Source organism: Pygocentrus nattereri, chromosome 10 (genome assembly GCF_015220715.1).
Source record: "Pygocentrus nattereri isolate fPygNat1 chromosome 10, fPygNat1.pri, whole genome shotgun sequence".
Classification (NCBI taxonomy): domain Eukaryota; kingdom Metazoa; phylum Chordata; class Actinopteri; order Characiformes; family Serrasalmidae; genus Pygocentrus; species Pygocentrus nattereri.
The window spans coordinates 30,227,115-30,246,162 of NC_051220.1; the positions used below are offsets into that span (position 1 = coordinate 30,227,115).

General features: G+C 39.9%; 2 protein-coding genes across 2 annotated transcripts in view; one reads left to right on the forward strand and one right to left on the reverse strand.

Annotated features, from left to right (window-relative positions):
* Nucleotides 1-155: 155 nt before the first annotated feature.
* tmx4 (thioredoxin-related transmembrane protein 4) lies at nucleotides 156-17,580 on the reverse strand. The gene is made up of 9 exons (XM_017690948.2): nucleotides 17,358-17,580; nucleotides 13,733-14,015; nucleotides 12,165-12,280; nucleotides 9,051-9,096; nucleotides 7,182-7,310; nucleotides 5,152-5,197; nucleotides 4,915-5,016; nucleotides 4,417-4,480; nucleotides 156-3,193 (listed from the first exon to the last, which is right to left on the reverse strand). The coding sequence occupies exons 1-9, from the start codon at nucleotides 17,578-17,580 to the stop codon at nucleotides 2,949-2,951; spliced, it is 1,254 nt and encodes a 417-aa protein (XP_017546437.2). The 3' UTR covers nucleotides 156-2,948.
* Nucleotides 17,513-19,048, forward strand: part of LOC108423552 (1-phosphatidylinositol 4,5-bisphosphate phosphodiesterase beta-1) — a 52,092-nt gene continuing 50,556 nt past the window's right edge. The window contains exon 1 of the mRNA XM_017690947.2: nucleotides 17,513-17,984. Coding sequence (XP_017546436.1) covers nucleotides 17,886-17,984 — 99 coding nt within the window. The 5' untranslated portion in view covers nucleotides 17,513-17,885. The remainder of the gene's footprint in view (nucleotides 17,985-19,048) is intronic.

The window sequence follows — 19,048 nt, forward strand, 5'->3', positions numbered from 1 at the left end:
ATCCTACACAATATCGGAGTTCAGAGGAGGACACAGTGTCTAATCATGTACAAACTTCACATCACAGGAATTTTACTCGGAGATACGAAGTGTACAAGTCTACTATGTACTTTTTTAAATCTAGATCACCACAAATGCAACACCAAATCTGACACTAATCCCAAACTTTTAGTTTTATTTCAAATAAAAAATGCTTATGCACACAGAAAATCGTTAAGCCTGCAAAATATTGTATTGACCATAATTTAATTCATATGCAATAAAACAATACAATGATGTCAATACAATTTTGGTATAGTGTATAAATGTATGTGAAAAAAGACACACAAACACATGACAAACATACTTGTCAAGGTACATATTCAATGTTTGTCCACATTATAAAACTTTATAATTTTATATATTCATGATAGTCATTAAATTCCATAAACAATTTATTGGATGAAAACTGTGGATGAGGAATATGATACCTAGTACTAACTTATATTCATGTTTTGTGACTTAATTAAAAAGAATTAGATCTAATACAGGCACACCTCTAAAATGGGGACGTAGGGGAAAGCAAGCATTAAAAAAGCTACCGTGCCAAAATAAACCACGGATGCTGAAAAACATAAAAGAGATGGCATTCTGTATCACTGCTTCATATTCATCTCCAATGATAACGGCTTAAATATACAGCAAAATAACATTACTGTCCCAATACTTCTGCCAGGTACAGTATGGCACACTGTATACTACATGGTCTCAAAGTGCAAATTCATTGACAGAATGCAATCAGCAGAGACTAAGACACTAAAGCCCACAGCACACCAAAAAAAAAACAAACACAACAGACACAAACGTTGGGTTGGCGTGCCACACCTGTGTGACTGTTGGGAGCCTCTAAAGACAAGGGTGCCCATACTTTTTGTCTCAGGAGTACAGCACAGTTCAGGGAGCAAAGTACAGTGATTGTAGTGGGTCGAGTGCCAAGAAAGCCAAATATTAAGGATGCACTGATGGAACTGTTGGCCAAGGTGAATATGATATTTTTTCTTGTGCATTTCTGCAGATGACAATGCAAAAACATTAAAAAAAAATTTTTTTTTAAACTTTGATTAAATCTACCAGGATTCTCACTACAGAAAAGTACAACCCTTATTTCTGCATTCTACAAATACATTAAAATGAATAAAATGCAGACATTTTAGCACAATAGCCCAGTACCACAAATGCTGCTCTTCTGAAATGCAAAAAACGTCATCAAATATCAAATATTAGCCAAATCTAAACATTTGTCCGATGCCAATAAGCAATTATCTGGCAATATCGGTAGGAGTGATTACTGTGAATTCCTTAACAGTAGACAAATATACAAACCCAAATCGTCCAGATCGTCGGTCCAAATTGTGTTTTGTATAACATTTGACCTTATTTTGTCACTAAAACACTTTACTCTATTTTAAAAGTAAATAAAAGTGTGAAGAGTTTTATATATATATATATATATATATATATATATATATATAGTAAAACACATTTGTTTTCATTGGGTGGGGGGTGGGGCCAGGGTGTTTTGTTTTCAACAGGCCAATACTTTGGGAAGCCCTGCCCTGCTCTTCAATGCTCCCTGCTATATGCACTGCTCTAGAATGCTGTCCCCATTCACACAGTTCTAGAACGCTCTCCCCATTTTCACTGCTTTAGAAGGTTCTCCCTTCATTCACTCAGTTCTAGAATGTTCTCCCCCATTTTCACTGCTCTAGAAGGTTCTCCCTTCATTCACTCAGTTCTAGAATGGCTTCCCCCTCTGCCAGTGTTCAAGAGCACTCAGCCCAATTCACACAGCTCTAAAACTCTCATCCTTTTTTGGCTTTTTGGCTTTCCAGTTAATTATAAGGGCAACTGCCAACACCAGAACATTGGTGTTTGTTGGGTAATGCTGAATCAGTGTGCCATGGTCTTAAAGGAAATCTCCATTATTTTCCAACCATCTGCTGGCTGATAAGGTTGGCTACTACACAGTTTTGACACTTAATTAAAGAACTGAAAACTCCAAACATACTTATTACAGAAGTCTGTGGACAGGGGCTTCAGCTTCCATTATAGGGATATTTCAGGGAAATACATAGAAATTACAGTTAAAAAACAATGAAGAATTCCTTTAAGCTTCTATAAACAGATATCTACCTATATTTATTTTTGTTTATATATTCTTCATTTCCAGATAAAGAACAATCCAGAGAGTGAAAATTCATATCCTGAGACCTTCATGTTAAGCTGCTCTGACAACACCTGTATTATGATGATTGTCCTCACATTGGGAGTGCACTCACCACCATGTACATTAGATACCCTCAGTCGGTCGCCTCAGAGCTGTGCTGGGGTGTGCTGTCTCTGAAACGACTGTTACTAAAACAGTTCCACTGTGGCTATAGGTGATATTGTGGCCCTGCCACTGGAATGTGATTACACATGCACTTTAGAGTGATTAAAAAATAAAATAATAATAATAATAATAATAACAACTGGAAGCATTATTGTAATGAAAAAAAGCGTAAACAAAGATATTCCACTTAGTATTACAAGACATGGACACCTAAAACCTACAACATTTATCCAAATTTTTGCTTATTCTAAACAATATTCTCTTTTTTAAGTCATATAAGTCACCTGTTTGGTGATAAATTCTTGGCAAACGATTTTGTAAGTAAGTATACTTACTTTCAAGGCTTTTCCTAAGACACACAACCAATACTGTTTTTTCCATAAGCAAAGCTTGTAGAGAGAGATCAGGACGGGCTGGAGAAAAAGTAAGCAATACCGTAAATCAGCTAAAGAAATAGCACAGAGGAGAAAATGATCATTATGCACTTACAGCATGGCATTCAGCACTGCCCTGTAGATGCAGGACTTCCCTATTTTGGTTTGCACTATATTTCAGATTAGTAGTTTGTGGTGAGATGTTATGTCCCCTCTGGACTGTTAGGCCCCTGAGGTTTCCTTTTCCTCACTGATCCCTCTGCTGGCGCCTCTGTCTGAGGCTCCTCAGTGCTGCCCGCTGCAACCTCTGTGACCGCGCCTCCTTCCTCTTCAGTGGACTCCTCACCAGACACTCGTTCACTCTCATTGTCCAGGTCAGACGTGCGCTTCTCCTCCGTCACAGTGTCGTCCACCTCATCCTCTGAGCCTTCGTCTTTTGCGTACAACGCTGGAGAGGCAGAAATACATTTTCCACTGAGTGAAGAGATATTTTTACAGATCCTTGGATACAAAATAAAGCTCAGTGTATCATATAAGCTTGAAGAAAAAGCTTAGGAATGATACTGTTGCTGCATGAGATATTAATGTGATAAAGTGTTTGGAATCAGGGCTAATGTTGTTACACATTCAATACCTCATATCTTTCATTTCAGTACTGCATGAAATGTTAAACCAAGCTGCCCCCAATTCCATACAAATTAAAAAACTATTAACACCATATGGATAAAATATTAGTACTGCAATTGTGTTGTTTTTGCTTAATATATATATAATACTTTAGGGAATCAGTAATGTGAAATGGTTAAAGGCTGGCCTGCAATATCTTGACCAAAAGAATTTACACTGGTTCATTTGGTTGGATCTAAAATCTAAAATTCCTTTAAAACACAGAGGAGCACTGATCAGGTACTGTGATTCATCAGGATGCTTACAGCATAATGCTGGGCAATACTGATAAAATTTAATATCACAATATTTTCACCACAATACAAGATGATATCCATTTCTTAAAAGGGAACCTAAAACAGTACAAACCCATTTACAGAATGTAAACTTTCTACACATTTAACTTTCATGGATTTTTAACCTGAAACAATTAAAAGTGTAGCACACAAAAATTGCTAAAAAGAAAACACTTGGCGAAACACTGTGATCTAACAGAGGGCTGCATATTTCAGTCCAGACTGCTATTTGAATTAATCACAATACAGGGCAGCCAATCAGAGCAGAGGCCATTTACATATATCAGTCTTAAAGGCACAGTAACAAAAACATAATGTTATAATAAAGGAAAGAGGTTGGAAAATGTTCATGTCAAAATGAATTAAAACTATTTTTGATACATAAACCCACATAATAACAAAATTAAACATGCAGTAGGTTCAGCACCTTTATGCTTTCTAAGCAATTAAAATTAAAAAATTTTTTTTAAAGAAACAGAGCAGGTTTGCTCTTAGATTTAAAATGATTTTCAAATGAATCACCACAAAAATTTGTGTCCAAGGCCAAGTTTAATATTTTGCATGTATAGAAAACCAAGCCAATCATGCGGCATAAGTTCATAACTCACTTTAGATATTGTGTAGAAAACAGCATGTCCCAAAAGGAGAGTACACTTAAGATATATTTTTTTTAAAAAGTAATAATATGAGCTCCTTTTATCCTTCTTACCAGGTTTATCCTCATTTCGCTTTGGCCTAGATGGACAAATACAGTCAGCGATTAACACCAACATCTGCAACATAGAAAAAAAAAAGAAAAACACGCTTGAAGTGCACTTCCAAAAGATCTTTCTATAATACGTGAGGTGCCTGTGCCACCCACTTCCACCTCAAAAGGGTGGTAGAATCGGCAACGATTACACAACCAAGAGTTGTATAATACAGCAGCCAAACATCTTTACTTTATTACATAATTCCTAATGGTGCAAGTCATCAGGTATCTCTTTATGCCATTTGCTCAATAGAGCTATTGGAATATTAGAAAAGGAGAAGTCAAGTATAGTTTCTCTGATGTTAATGCAGAGGAGAAGTCAAAAACCCTTTTAGGGCTGCACTCTCAGCAGTCGGTGGAAATGAAATCCTTTCATGCAAAAGCTAGGACATCCCACTCCATCATTTCAAACAAAGAGACAATTAATTCAGTACGTCTGAGGTGATCTTAACTTACCAGGCCGAGGACTAGTCCCATGAACAGAGTGATGATGGCAAAGATTACGTAAGAGCCCCATGAGGGAATGCCAAGAGTATCAGTGAGGTATGTGTGGATTTGCTGAATTCAACAAGAAGAGACATGGTATTTTTTTTTTGTTTTCTCTTAAATGTCACTTCTACTGAAGTGTACATTAGTCTCAACAATGTAAAAACAATCATTAATCAAAGCCTAAAGGAAAAAAAAGCCTCATACCCTAATCCACACAGAGAGCCGGAAGAGACCTGCCATTCCTGACATTCTGGAGGAAGAATGAAATATATTAGAAAAGGAATGAGCAATAAATAACATAAATAAATTATGTTGTACTGCTGTTCTTTTTAAAATTAACCTTTCATACTCATATATTAAGTAAGTATATGTACTAGTATCTTATAAATTTGTGTCATTAACTGTTACGTCCTATACTACTACTTCTTTCGGCTGCTCCCTTTAGGCATCGCCACAGCGGATCATCTGCCTCCATCTTGCCCTATCCACTGCCTCCTCTACTTTTACACCAACCATCTCCATGTCCACCTTCACTACATCCATAAACCTTCTCTGAGGTCTACCTCTTCTCCTTCTACCCAGCAGCTCCATCTCCAACACTCTTTGCCCAATATATCCACTATTCCTCCTCAACACATGTCCAAACCATCTCAACCTGGCCTCTCTGGCTTTATCTCCAAACTGCTCCACCTTCACTGTCCCTCGGATCCGCTCATTTCTAATCTTGTCCAGCCTTGTCACTCCCAACGAAAATCTCAGCATCTTCATCTCCACCACCTCCAGCTCAACCTTCTGTCTTTTAGACAGAGCCACAGTCTCCAAACCATACATCATAGCAGGACGCACTACTGTCTTGTAAACCTTCCCAGATTCTCCCTCTCCAGATTCTCTTCCACCTGCTCTCTACTCTCACCACAGATTACAATGTCATCTGCAAACATCATGGTTCATGGAGCCTCCTGCCTGACCTCATCTGTCAACCTGTCCATCACCATTGCAAACAAGAAGGGGCTCAAAGCTGATCCCTGATGTAACCCTACCTTCACCTTGAAACCATTTGTCACTCCAACTGCACACCTCACCACTGTCTCACTATCCTCATACATGTCCTGCACCACCCTAACATACTTTTCAGCTACACCTGTCTTCCTCATACAGTACCACGGTTCCTCTCTTGGCACCCTATCATATGCCTTCTAGATCCACAAAGACACAATGTAGCTCCTTCTGACCTTCTCCATACTTCTCTACCAACACTCTCAACGCAAAAATTGCATCTGTGGTACTCTTTCTGGGCATGAAACCAAACTGCTGCTCACTGATCTGAACCTCTCGCCTTAGCCTTGCTTCAACAACTCTTTCCCATACCTTCATGGTGTGGCTCATCAACTTTATACCTCTGTAGTTACTGCAGCTCTGCACATCACCCTTGTTCTTAAAAAAGGGGACCAATACACTGCTTCTCCACTCATCAGGCATCCTCTCACTCTCCAGGATTTTGTTAAACAACCTGATTAAAAAGTCCACTGCCTTCTATATATGTAATAATGATGTTACGTCCTATACGATATACACAATATGTCCCCAAGGTTTTAAAGGTGCATTAACATAACGTGTATTAATGTTATAAAGAATGATATTGAAGAGGAATTCAAAACTTTTTTCCAGAATGGAATGTCAAATGCAATAGATAAGATGGGAACAAAGTCATTTAGAATGGTGCGATTAAAAAATAGTGTGAATCTATTCTAAAGAAACTTCAGATTTTTTTTTTAAATAGTGGTGATCAGAACAGGGTACAACATCAACCAGGTAAATATATCCACTTTATTTAAAACCAAAATGAACAGTAAACCTACCTGTGTCTTCTGAGTTTTTGTATGTAATGTTGATAATAGTAAAATGGCTAAAAACAGTGTTTACTTTAGGTCTTATTTTGCCTTACAACACCCTGCATGAACCTCACCACCATGAACAGATGTGAAAACAAACAAATAAATGTTAAGTTTCTCTGTAACAGACCTTTTCACATTAAACCATTCTAAATAACTTATTCTTTGCAATTATGCCTAAATGTTGAAAAATATATGGAATTCCTCTTTAAAAAAATAAAAACGACAAGATATGGGTGGCATCAGTTTTGTTAAAAACACTCAGTTAGGATTCATTACTCTGTGTTCTCCAGAATGCCGGAGAACCAAATATATCTAGGTAGAAATGAATGTGTGATTTACAGAACAGATGAAGGCGACTTCCATCCTGGCAGAGGCTCCACGGCTTCCCACTTCTTTTGAACAACGTATGCTTGGATATCCTCAATGGTCCGAGATGACATGTATCTTCGGAAACTTCCATCTTTAGCACTGCAGCAGAAAAGAGACGAAACGTCGGCTGCAGAATTTTATGTAAGGTTTAATCATATTCAGTAAAAAGGCTGGAGGACTGAAAGAAAACTGGAACATGCCACTTTTTGCTCTCTGATAGGCTTTTGACGAACAGCCAGACTAAATATTTTTGCTTCACTAATAAGTACAGTTCACATGAGCAACACACTGAAAAAAATGATATATTTACAAATTAAATCATCTTTAAATATAGAGTCCTTGAAACCAAAAATTTACAAATGGAATAAAACATTTATTTAGATAAATGGCTTACACCAAGGGCTGTTCTATAATGACATAAAAAATGGTGTTCAATAAAGCTGCTGGATATCACAATGATATGAGAAGAGATTGTTTTTAATATGATGTGCCTCTGACTGGACATGATGCAAGTCTTTTTGTTTTTTTGATGTAAAATCAGAAATCTAACTAACCTCTCCTTTAAGCAAAAAGCAAAATACAAAAGCACCATTCACTGCTACTAAGCACATTTTTGTGCACTTAAAGGCTGAGAAACAGTCATTACCCAAGCAGCTTTTTCTATAAAGGCTGCAAAAAAAATGTGTTTTGGAATTGGCTACTTAGCTTATTGGTTAAGTTACTTGTACCCCATGTGGAAGATCAGTGCTCAATTCTCAGCGCAGAGACACACTCAACTGGCCGCTAAAGATTATCATAAAGGCGCCATAATGTTGGCTAATGACATCTCTCTGGTGCTACATGCATGAAGTAATTTGATCTGTTCTGTCATTGCTGACCTAATGGAAACTCATATCGCAATAATGATAAAAATATGATTTATTATACAGCCCTTCTTAAACATCTTTTTTTTTTTAAGTTTTTATATATACATACACACACACACACACACACATCTGTATGTATATCACGAATGATGGTAAAAGGGAGCGGGAGATTGACAGGTAGATTGGTACTGGGTCAGCCATGATGTGGTCTCTTTATTGGTCTGTTGTGGTAAAGAAAGAGCTGAGCCATAAGGCAAGGTTCTCGATTTACTGGTTGATCTACGTTCCCACCCTCACCTATGGTCATGAACTTTGGGTTATGACCGAAAGAATGAGGTCGCGAATACAGGCAGCCGAAATGAGTTTCCTCCGCCGGGTGTCTGGACTCTCCCTTAGAGATAGGGTGAGAAGTTCAGTCACCCGGGAGGGACTCAGAGTAGAGCTGCTGCTTCTCCATGTCGAGAGGAGCCAGCTGAGGTGGTTCGGGCATCTGGCTAGGATGCCTCCTAGATGCCTCCCTCAGGAGGCGTCACAGGCAAGTCCAACTGGGAGGAGACCCCGGGGAAGACCCAGGACACGCTGGCGTGACTATATCGCCCAGCTGGCCTGAGAGCGCCTCGGAATCCCCCCGGGGAAGCTAGTGGAAGTGGCTGGGGAAAGGGAGGTCTGGGCCTCATTGCTTAGGATGCTGCCCCCGCGACCTGAACCCCAGAGAAGCGGAAGATAATGGATGGATGGATGGATGGATGGATGGATGGATGGATGGATGGATGGATGGATGGATGGATGGATGGATGGATGGATGGATGGATGGATGGATGGATGTGTATATATACATACATATACATAAATACACATAACGGGAAATTCAAATTTTGTGAGACTACATGTAAAAGAACTTCACCCGCCAAGATATCATTTTTGCAGTGCCTGCAAGTGTGTGAGATGTATAGGGAGAGGCATAGAGACTTACTGAAAAATAGTTGGTAGTGTGGTTACCAGAAAACGCCCACTCAGGCCTAGAGAGAGAGAGAGAGAGAGACAATGAGTTGCTACAAAAATATGTCCAGTAGAGACAGAGGGTGCAGTGCCCTACAGAGGGGCCTAGAGGCAGAGCTCCCTGGTGTGGGAGTTCTCCATCACTTCAATAGCAGAGCTGTAATACGAGTAAAGTAGTTCCATTTCTTTCTGACAGTGAGCTGCAGTGAGGGGCTCATTTTCCCCAGCAGCTGAGATCTCCACAGAGAGCCTCCTCATTCAGGCAGGCTTGGGGTATTGTTGGAAAAAAAATGGCCAGAGTAGCCGGCTTCACAAACTTAAGTAACTACCAGCAAAAACTGAGCATCATGAAAAATGCAGTGAGCGCATGATGGGCTGAACCCTGTGTGAACTGCTGTATGTCATGATAAACTGCATACATGCTTGTACAGTGGGAATGTACACCATGTGTCCAAAATACTGCTCATTCAACATTTCTTATGAAATCAAGGCTATAAATAGGGCTCACCGCAGTAACAACCTCTACTCTCCTGGCTGTATATCAGCTTTATACCCCTTTAGCAGATGCTTGGCTTTGGACATGTTTTTGGCTTACATATAGCTGCTTCAGAGCATCACATTCTATAAGTAATGCTTCTCTATGGAGGTTATTCAAGCTGGATGTGCACAACTGAACACCTGTGTCAGCAGTGGATGCACTTTAGAGGACCCATATCATTAAAAATTCTCACTTATTTGAATTAAAGTGTTTGATACAGTATGTAAACAGCGTTAAAGTCTGAAGGCCTGTTGTGCGCTCCCCAGTCCATACAGCTCACATACTGATACTAAACTAAACACAGCCCACTTTAAATTCAATGTTTTTGTGACATCATGAAAAACCATCATTTACAGATATCCTCCTATTCAGGTTACAGCAGGTCAGCCCTGCACATTCATACTGAAATTATAAGAAAGGCTTCGGCTTGGACTACTTTTAAATGAGGGACAATACAGGAAGGCCATTCAGATCAGAGTTCATTTACATATAACAATCTAATAAGGGTAGGATAAATAAGATAAAAATTATTTTATGAAAGAAAGAGAGGTTGGAAAATAGTCACATAAAAATCAAATGAGATTGTTATTGGTACACAAACCCACACAAACCTTATAAGTGGACCTCAGGGGAAAAGATAAAATGTACAAAAAAAATGTAGAATACGGGGCCTTTAAAGCAGCTGAATCAACAAGAATCAATTAGAAAGGGATACTTTTGTACATATAGTGTACAATATTTACTTGCACAGATTAAAATCTTATGAAAATACACTACACTAAGACAGCTGTACCACATCACATGTATTATGCATATGTAATCATTAACCTGCATTCAAGCAGTTATTGTTGTGATCTTACAATTTCCTGAGGGATTTTTACACTTTTTTCTTTCCTGCCTATAAATGCATAAACACTTTCCCAGGTTGTCATTATATTGTAATGTGGAGTTAACGTTGAGCATTAATTTTAACTTTGAGTATTACATTAATATAGGAAATAAACAATGCCACTCAGAGTGGTTTGTGGAGTCATTCTAAAGAGTCAAGCACAGCGGAGAGAGAAACACATCAGGGGATTCTACGCCTCTAAAACAGTTTTATATCTTTAAAACCTACCTCATAGAAAGTTATTACATGACATGTTTACAAACACGCTTCCTGATGCCTGAGACATAGTGTTAAAATAGGTCTGAGGTAAGGTTTTGGCTTAAAGACAATGTGACCCCTGGTTCATATCCCTTCCACTGTAAAGAAATCAAACAACTCTGAAAGAATGCTTACAAGCCAAACACTGTATTATAAAATCAGAATTTCCCGTTAAATAAGGAATCCTCATGGCTGTAAAGATTTGTGATTATTGTATCTTGGGATAAATGTAACATTTCCCTCCTCTGAAGGATAGCATCAATTCAGTTGGGCTGCTGCTGCCAGCATGTGTGTGCTGAACGTCCTTAGCTGCTCTGTCCTACCTCTTCTCCCTTGGCACTCCCTCCTCCAGGTCAGTCTTTACCAAGGTTATGTGCTGTCCTTTTGAAAGATTGGTTTTAATAAGCAGCTGACCTGAGTTTATTTGTACCCGTTAGTGAGGCCACAGCTACATATCAAATTATCTGTTAAAAGTCACTGCAGTAAAATAAATAAATAAATAAACAGGCACTGCAGTAAAACAAAGAAGCAAGTCAGAGTGACCAAACAAGCTATTTAATAAAAGCATTTTAACTGAAGCTGGATTTTTATCTCTGCCCTTGTGCTCCATTCTATGTATAAAAAGAACCACTGTTCTTCTTTGAAGAGGATCCCACCTCCCAGCTTACACTTTACTGACGTCTCAATGATACAAATTAAGAAAATGCCTGAAACTACTGAGAGTGCAAAATCAAACCCTACGATCAGATTTGGGTCAAATGTAATGCAATACATCTGTGTGCTGCTAAATATGCTACATCCTTTAAACTGAACTTAGTGTTCTGTGAAGAGGTCATGTACTTGGGGGGTTGTCACACACCAGACCGCAACAAGCCACTCTTAAGAGATTTTTTTTTCTTGGTTCCACAAAAGCACTAAAATCTTCAGACATTTTGTGTTTCAGGCCTCCAGATATTTATGAATTTCTATGAACATTAGCTGGCCAGTTTTGTGCAGATGTTTAGAAAAAGGGTGTGGAGGTTTTGTAGTGGTCACATGATTTCTCTTGCTACTTTAATGCTAACAGTAAACAAACAACAGCAGCAACAGTGGAGGAGCTTCAAGGTCTGATACCATTTACGCTGCATTTGGAATTATTTATAATGTGAAATGTGTGGTCTGCAATAGTTCCATCAATCCTCCCTGGACGGCTTGCTTAGGTAACCGAATATGGCACTCGGATATAGTATAGGTCACTTAGCAGTGTAAAGATGAAAAACTTTGTAATCACAGATCTGTAACTGCACTGTACCGTATCATCGTGTCCAGCAAAACAAATGCCATATTAATATTAAGACAGCACACCAAGATATTACTGTACCTCTATTGCTGTTAAAAGCACCACACGAAAATCATTGACCAACCTGGCTGTTGTGTAACATCAACCTTTCCAACCGAAATCCCGAGATTCTCACTCTCTTTGGCTAATGCCTCCCAGTCTGCTTGTATGTGCTGGCATGCCGGGCACCACGGGGCATAGCTGTGTTATAGAAAACAAAACAAACAAACCAAACAGTATAGTATAGTCAGCCTACGGTGAAATTCACAAATCTGTTTATTTCATACAGTGCCACAAACATCTTAATTGAAATCAGCAACATGTATACATGAATATTAAAGGAGAACTCTGCATAATTTAATGTAAAAGTGTTTTTGTGTGAAATACTTGTCAACAAATGTACCAACTCAAATCTATTTACAGTGGTGATGATACGAACCAGGGTAACAAGGACTACACCGCAAATATAGCCATTTTATTTTTTATCCAAAACGGCCAATGCCATCTTTAAAGTATTTATCTATAGTGTGAATGAGGGTAAAATAATGGTAAATCTGTTTTCATTGGGCACTATTTTGCCTTAAAACAGCCTACCTTGATCTCTCGGCCATGAGCAGACTTTTTTTTAAAAAAAAGCATTTTTTAGCCTAAAACCTTCTCAAAACTAAAACAACACATCAGTCATCAGCATATTTGTAGCCTTTTCACATAACTTTCTACGAGGGAGCTTTTAGAGGAATTAAACTCTTCAGATGTATGGTTCCTATCACCAACAGCACTGTGAATAATTCTGATTGATAGTTTACTCTAGGATCAGAGCTTTTCACATCAAACCACTCTGAATGACTGTTTACACCTGCAGAAATTTAGGGGGGAAAAAATCAGTGTAGAACTTGTTCAATACAGCTTTTACCACCATGCATTAAAATTTAAAACTGCATCAGGTCTCATTTACAGAAAACACTCTCAGTGATCAAAGCTAGGCACTTGGGTACATCCTCTCTGTTTTCATGCTGTTTATAGCTCAGCTGCACTATTTATAAGACCACTGTTATGTACAAGGACATGCTACTGTGCAGTCTTTTGTTTTGAAATCCAACGTATGTATATCATAACCAACGTATGTATATCATAAAATATGTGTACGTAGTACAGAACAAGACATTTTAACACACAGATGATCAAAAAACGAATCCTCCAGAACTGAAAATCGCACTGAATCTGAAATGTGAGTGGATACATTCCTAATGAGGTCGAAAGTCTCCGTCTTGTGCAAGCACTTCACTGGCAAGCAGCTGCCTAAGCAGCACAGCCACATTTACTGAAGTACATACACAGAAATAACAGATATACTCAGCATTGCAGGCCATCCAGTGCCTGTGAAAAACGCCTGCACGGACGGCGTGGGTTTCATGTATGAAGGATCAGTGTGTCAGTGCTAAAACAGAAAGAAAGGGCTGATATTTTTACTTCCGTTCTATGCAGAGACTAGCACTGTGGAGCTGGGCGTGACACGTCAAATCTCAAAAAGCACAAAATACGCACTCGCATACAGCCTAAAGTCCCTCTCTACGCGGGCTGAAGCAAAACTGCCCATTCCGAGTAGTCTGCAACGGTGCATGATTCAAAAACACAGCAACACACGCTACTCACAATTTTAACATCCACTCCCCCTCCAGAATAAGGGTCCAGTTCGCGTCAGCGACTGTCACTACTCGACTTTCGCTTTGAGCGCTGACGTTAGGTAGATGTACGGTCGAAATAATGAAGACGACACAGAACCAAGAGAACCAAAACGTATTTCTTGCACACTCCAGCTTCCCTGGACGTTTCTGTCCCGCCATATTGTCAGTACACATGATTCGCCAGCAAGCAGGAAACACATCGCTTCCTCTGTAATTTTTAAGGTAGACTGTAGCTTTGGCGCCCACAGTTCAACGTCTGCTGCTCTCTCCAAACCTTGCTAGGTGTATCAAAAATACCACATTTAGAGCATAATTTTATGTATGAGGAATAGTATTTGGAATACTTCTAAAAAATTCAAAAGATAAAAATGTTTATATATATATATATATATATATATATATATATATATATATATATATATATATATATATATATATATATATATATGAGAGAGAGAGAGAGAGTAAGAAAGAAAGAAAATAAGAAAATGTTTGTGACACTGATTTGGAATCAGCTTAGTACTTCAACATCCGTACATTTTATGCATTACGCCGTACACAAAACTGGTTGTGGATCAGTTATGAATCATCCAATCACATCTCTAGTTTAGATTCACCAGGTTAGCTAAAACAGCCGATAATTTGCCGAATTAGCCTAGCAACTGGTTTGTATCAGGCTATGTTTTCGTGGTCGAGTTCAGGGGATTTAACCCAAGTACTCCGTGTACATGTAGCAAGTTAACGTTACTGCTTTGCTGTTGGACTGTGAAGGTACAAGAGACTGAGTTGTTTCGCTCTTTAACAGCCTCAGTGCGCTAGTTAGGTAGCTAGCTAAGCTAGCCGTCGTGTTACGAGAGCTTCAGTCTTCATTTGAAACCCGTAACTTCTCTCACTCATGGAGAAATACGATTACAGAAAACTCTCCCACAGCAGCCTACTGGAGGACCTTATAAGCTTCTGCCGCTGAGTTACACATTGGTTAATAACCTTTAGATCGCAATCACGTTGGCCGATTCCCAATTAGATATATGCTGCGTCCAAAAGAGCAGTCTACTATAAATAGTGTGTCAGAGCTACTAAACCACCGCTGGCTTGATAAGATGCTCACTATTACACCGCTGCTCCACCCCGGACCACCCAGGTTATACCCCTGCGTACAAGGTCTAACTAGTCCTCAAGCAGATTGTAAATGCACGTAGTCTCATGTTTTGGAATATTTTACTCTACTCAGAGAAAAAATAATGACTAGGCCTAGTCTAAAATGATTTTGTTGAAAAAGTTATTAATGACACTGTGCTCCATTGGTTACAGCTGTATAACCAGCATTATTTATTATATATTATTATCGCTAAACAAATTTACAAAGATGTCGAAAGAAAGAAACGAATGAAAAGTAAGTTAGACCGTGATTGGAAAAGAAGTGTTTAAATGGGTCACTTTGTCAAATACTCTGCTTAACCACTAGTGGGCTGCCTGGAAAATGCTAAGCAAAAAGCTAGTAGGCTGCCAGCTTTGCCATCAGTGGCCTGTTATCCTCTTGCTATCTGCATTCATTCGTTTAGTATGTATAGCTGGGGTGCTGGAGATCTACCACCCTGCAGAGTTTAGCTCCAACCTTAATCTTACACACAAGGTAAAGAAGGGCTTCAGGAACATCTGACAATTTGAGGTATATTGGATCTTAATTGTCAAGGGTGGTAAATGTTTAGGACCAGGATTAAGCAGCCCTTATGTGTAGCATAGTAGTATGCGGTTAGTCCTTATTTCAAGATCTGTGTACTGAACAAGGGTAGGGTAGGGAGCCACTTGAGATTCAGTGACTGAAATTTGAAACACTGGCTTTGAAAACAGCTTGGGTGTTTATCATAATAACAATGGAGGAACCTTCTGCCCAAGCCAACTTGGAATGAATTAACTTGCAATAACAGTGGAAGCTTTCTTAATTTGCTAGCTAATCAGAGCGATCTCCAGACAAAATTTGGAACCAATATTGCTGTTGCCTCATTTGTGTTATTTAGAACAAAACAGGTTTTCCCAGAATAAGTGTACAGTTATAGGTCTGACTTGCTGTTTAATCCATTGCAATTATATTTACCAGATTTGAGTCACCAATCGATGCATCCACATTTTGGTTTTAAGCGGCCTCAGTTTTTTCGCTAAATGAGTAGGCACCACACAAACACCCTTAAAAAGTAAGATGATGAAATTGGCTACATCAAATTTATCAATCCAACACGACTTGGAAAATTTCATAATTTCATAAGGGCCAAGGAAAGAAGCAACCAGTTAAAAGTAATCAACATTGGTGTCAGTAACTAGCCACGCTGGTGATGCGGATCAGCTCGCCCTTCAAACTCTTCAAAATTCTCTGGGATAAGCTTGAGTCTTTGGTGCTCTTCTTGAATCCCAGCACTTCCTTCACTCTGGAAGTGCTGGGATTCAAAAAGACTTGTTTGCCGCATTTGCGAGTGGCGCAGAAGACACTTTGAAATCCGATTTGAGCGGCCCGAGCATCTAGACTAAGATGCATCTGTAAAAATTGGAATCCCATTTCAAACCACCTCCAAACATGGTTTGCATCCAGTTCTCTAAAAATAAAATGATGTAAAACATCTGCTCAAATACAAATTCAGGGAAAGCTTATTGCTTAGTTGTGTAACTCACAATTAGCGAGCTTCTGTCTTAGGTATTCTTGACTAACTAGAGCTGCAGCACTGGTCTGTCTCAGGGTGGCGCTCTAGCAGACTGGTTCCACCAGTTGGTCCTTCATAACCTAGCAACTGTAACTATGCCTCTGTAACAACATAACTAATAAACAATAAAAGGTCTGTTAGGAGTGCTGTGTAGCTCTAAAACTTAGCCCTATCTCTTCATCTCAGCAAAAATCGGGACGCCCTACCCCTAGGCGTGAACACACAAACAGAGGAGTAGGGACAAAGGGTGAAATGGGATTTGGCCTCGATCTCCAGGACACTGGGCTGAAGAAGAAATGATAATATCCTTGCAGTTATTACTCGGAACAATTTTTCTACTTTTATCTTCTTTGCGCAAGTGTTTTTTCAACTTGCGGTGAAAAGACCCTGTAATGACTAAACATTAAACTCACATTAAGAATGAAAAATACTGTTTTTAATGCCGTTTTCTACATATAAAGCGTGCCTGTATGAGTCACCCACTGGAGTGCTCACTGCTCTGTGTGTGTGTATGTAAATGAAGTAAAACCAGCACTGGAGTCTCCGATCATGGATTGGATGGATTGGAGTGCAGAATGCTCACACAAAAAGTAAAGAAGAAAGAAAGATCAATACTACTTGTTGACTTCATTGCATTTATCAATAATTATCGATGAATGGATAACTGGTCCTGGCCTAGTAACTTGTAAATATTGACAATTAACCATTATTTTGTTGTGCCACATTTATATTAAAGATATATGTAAAATAGGCCAAGAGCTAGAAAATAAACCTCAGCTCCCATAGGACTGACAACCCCCCAACACCCCCCCCCCCCCCCCCCCCCCCCCCCCACCAAAAAATATATAATAATAAAAATAAACAAAAGAAAACAGAGCCTCAGCAGCACTGTGCACTGACCCTTGTGAACGTCCCGGTGAACATGAAGCCTGAAGATGGGAGGAAGGATGGAGATGTAGACATCACTGAAGCTGACTGTGGGGTCTCTCTCCTCAAGTCCCTCACCGTAGCTTTTCACACGCGCACTAGGAGGCGCTGGATCCCAGTGCGCGAGCAGCTCCGGCTCTGAGTGCTGCACATGAGTCAATGTGCGGAGGCCACTCATGCTGGCAGCTGCGCCCATTACTCTCCATCATTTATGACCATTTTTTCTTCCCTTTGCTGCTCTATTTTTTTCCTCGTCCTCTGCTGGAATCCCAGGCAACACCGGTGACCGTCCGTAAAATGAAAGAAAAACACGCAGCGTCCATTGCGGGCTCCACGAGCAAATGAGTGAATGTGTACATAAAGATCTTCCCCTTCAACAGACATATTTTCGCTCTCAAACAGCCCTCCGTCAAGGCGCTCGGAGAAGACAGGGAAGCCCTCCTTGGTGGGTTTCGCGTTTCTTTTCTTCTTGCCTGCTTTGGAGGTAAATGTGCAGACTGAATGGCCGGAGCACAGCCCGGGGTTCACGCGCTGCAGCTCAAGCCGGTGTCCGTCCCGGAGAGTCTGAAGAAAGGCAGCAGGTTTATGAAATGGGATGAGGTAAGGCATCTGTGCGTGCTGTGCCGTGCTGTGTGGCAGTCTCTGCAGTCTTGGCGAGCTTTGTTTTCATTCCAAGTTGGCTAATTCGCTGGAAAGCTGAGAGAAAGCGTGTGCTGCCGCCTCGCCGTGCGTCGTTTGTCCTCTCAGTCCGAACTGCATTCAGAGATATTCAGTGTAAGAAATGCTACAGCGAAATTTCCAGCAGTTGAGATTTGGCCGACCAGATCTGTTTGTCTCCCAGCCCTGAATTTGACCCCAGCATGTTTCCGCACTGGCTGAATGTCCGTCCATACGCAGTAATGAAATCGTCTGTTATTTAATCCAGTTATCCGTTAAACGAAGACTACGTTGTAGGCTAACGTCGCTCCTCTCATTGTTTGCTGCTGTGGCAGCGGTTATGGAAATGCTAGGAACTGGGTACTTTTAATAGACTGTCCTAATACTCCGAGCAATGAACTAAAGAAAGGAACCTTTCTCTACGTCCCACTTTGATTCGGAAGTTATATCCCATCCATGAACTGTATACCGTTTTATTTCCTTTTAACTTATGTATGAGGTGCTCGTTGAGCATTAGGGAAACATAATGCAGTCCTCCACCAGTGCGCTGGCTGTAAATGGTGGAGGAGAAACGCGGCTGCTGAAGATGCTGCTGTGTCACCTGTTGGTTCAGAGAGAGTTCTGTTCAAAGACACTACAAACTCGCCAGAGCTATGGCTGAACTGAAAGCAGCCCTCTGTTTCACACGTTTGTCTAGTAGTGCACACAGTGTTGCGACCCTGATTTTGACCCCTTAATAATTCACATAGTAGAGTCCCCTTCTTGATCCTATTCATAATTTATGAGATGTTACTTAATGCCACACCTCTGTAAAAAAGCAGAAATAAAGGGGCATCAGTGATTCTGAGGGATTGTCAGGACTGCACTGTGCAAAAGACTCTTGGCAGGACTGAAATATGAAGTGTCTGCAAAATGCTGCCCTTGTGACACTTTCTGCCCATCAGAATGTTTGAGATGGTTCTCAGTCAAATTCTAAATCCTCATATCTGCCATTCCTCATATCACAT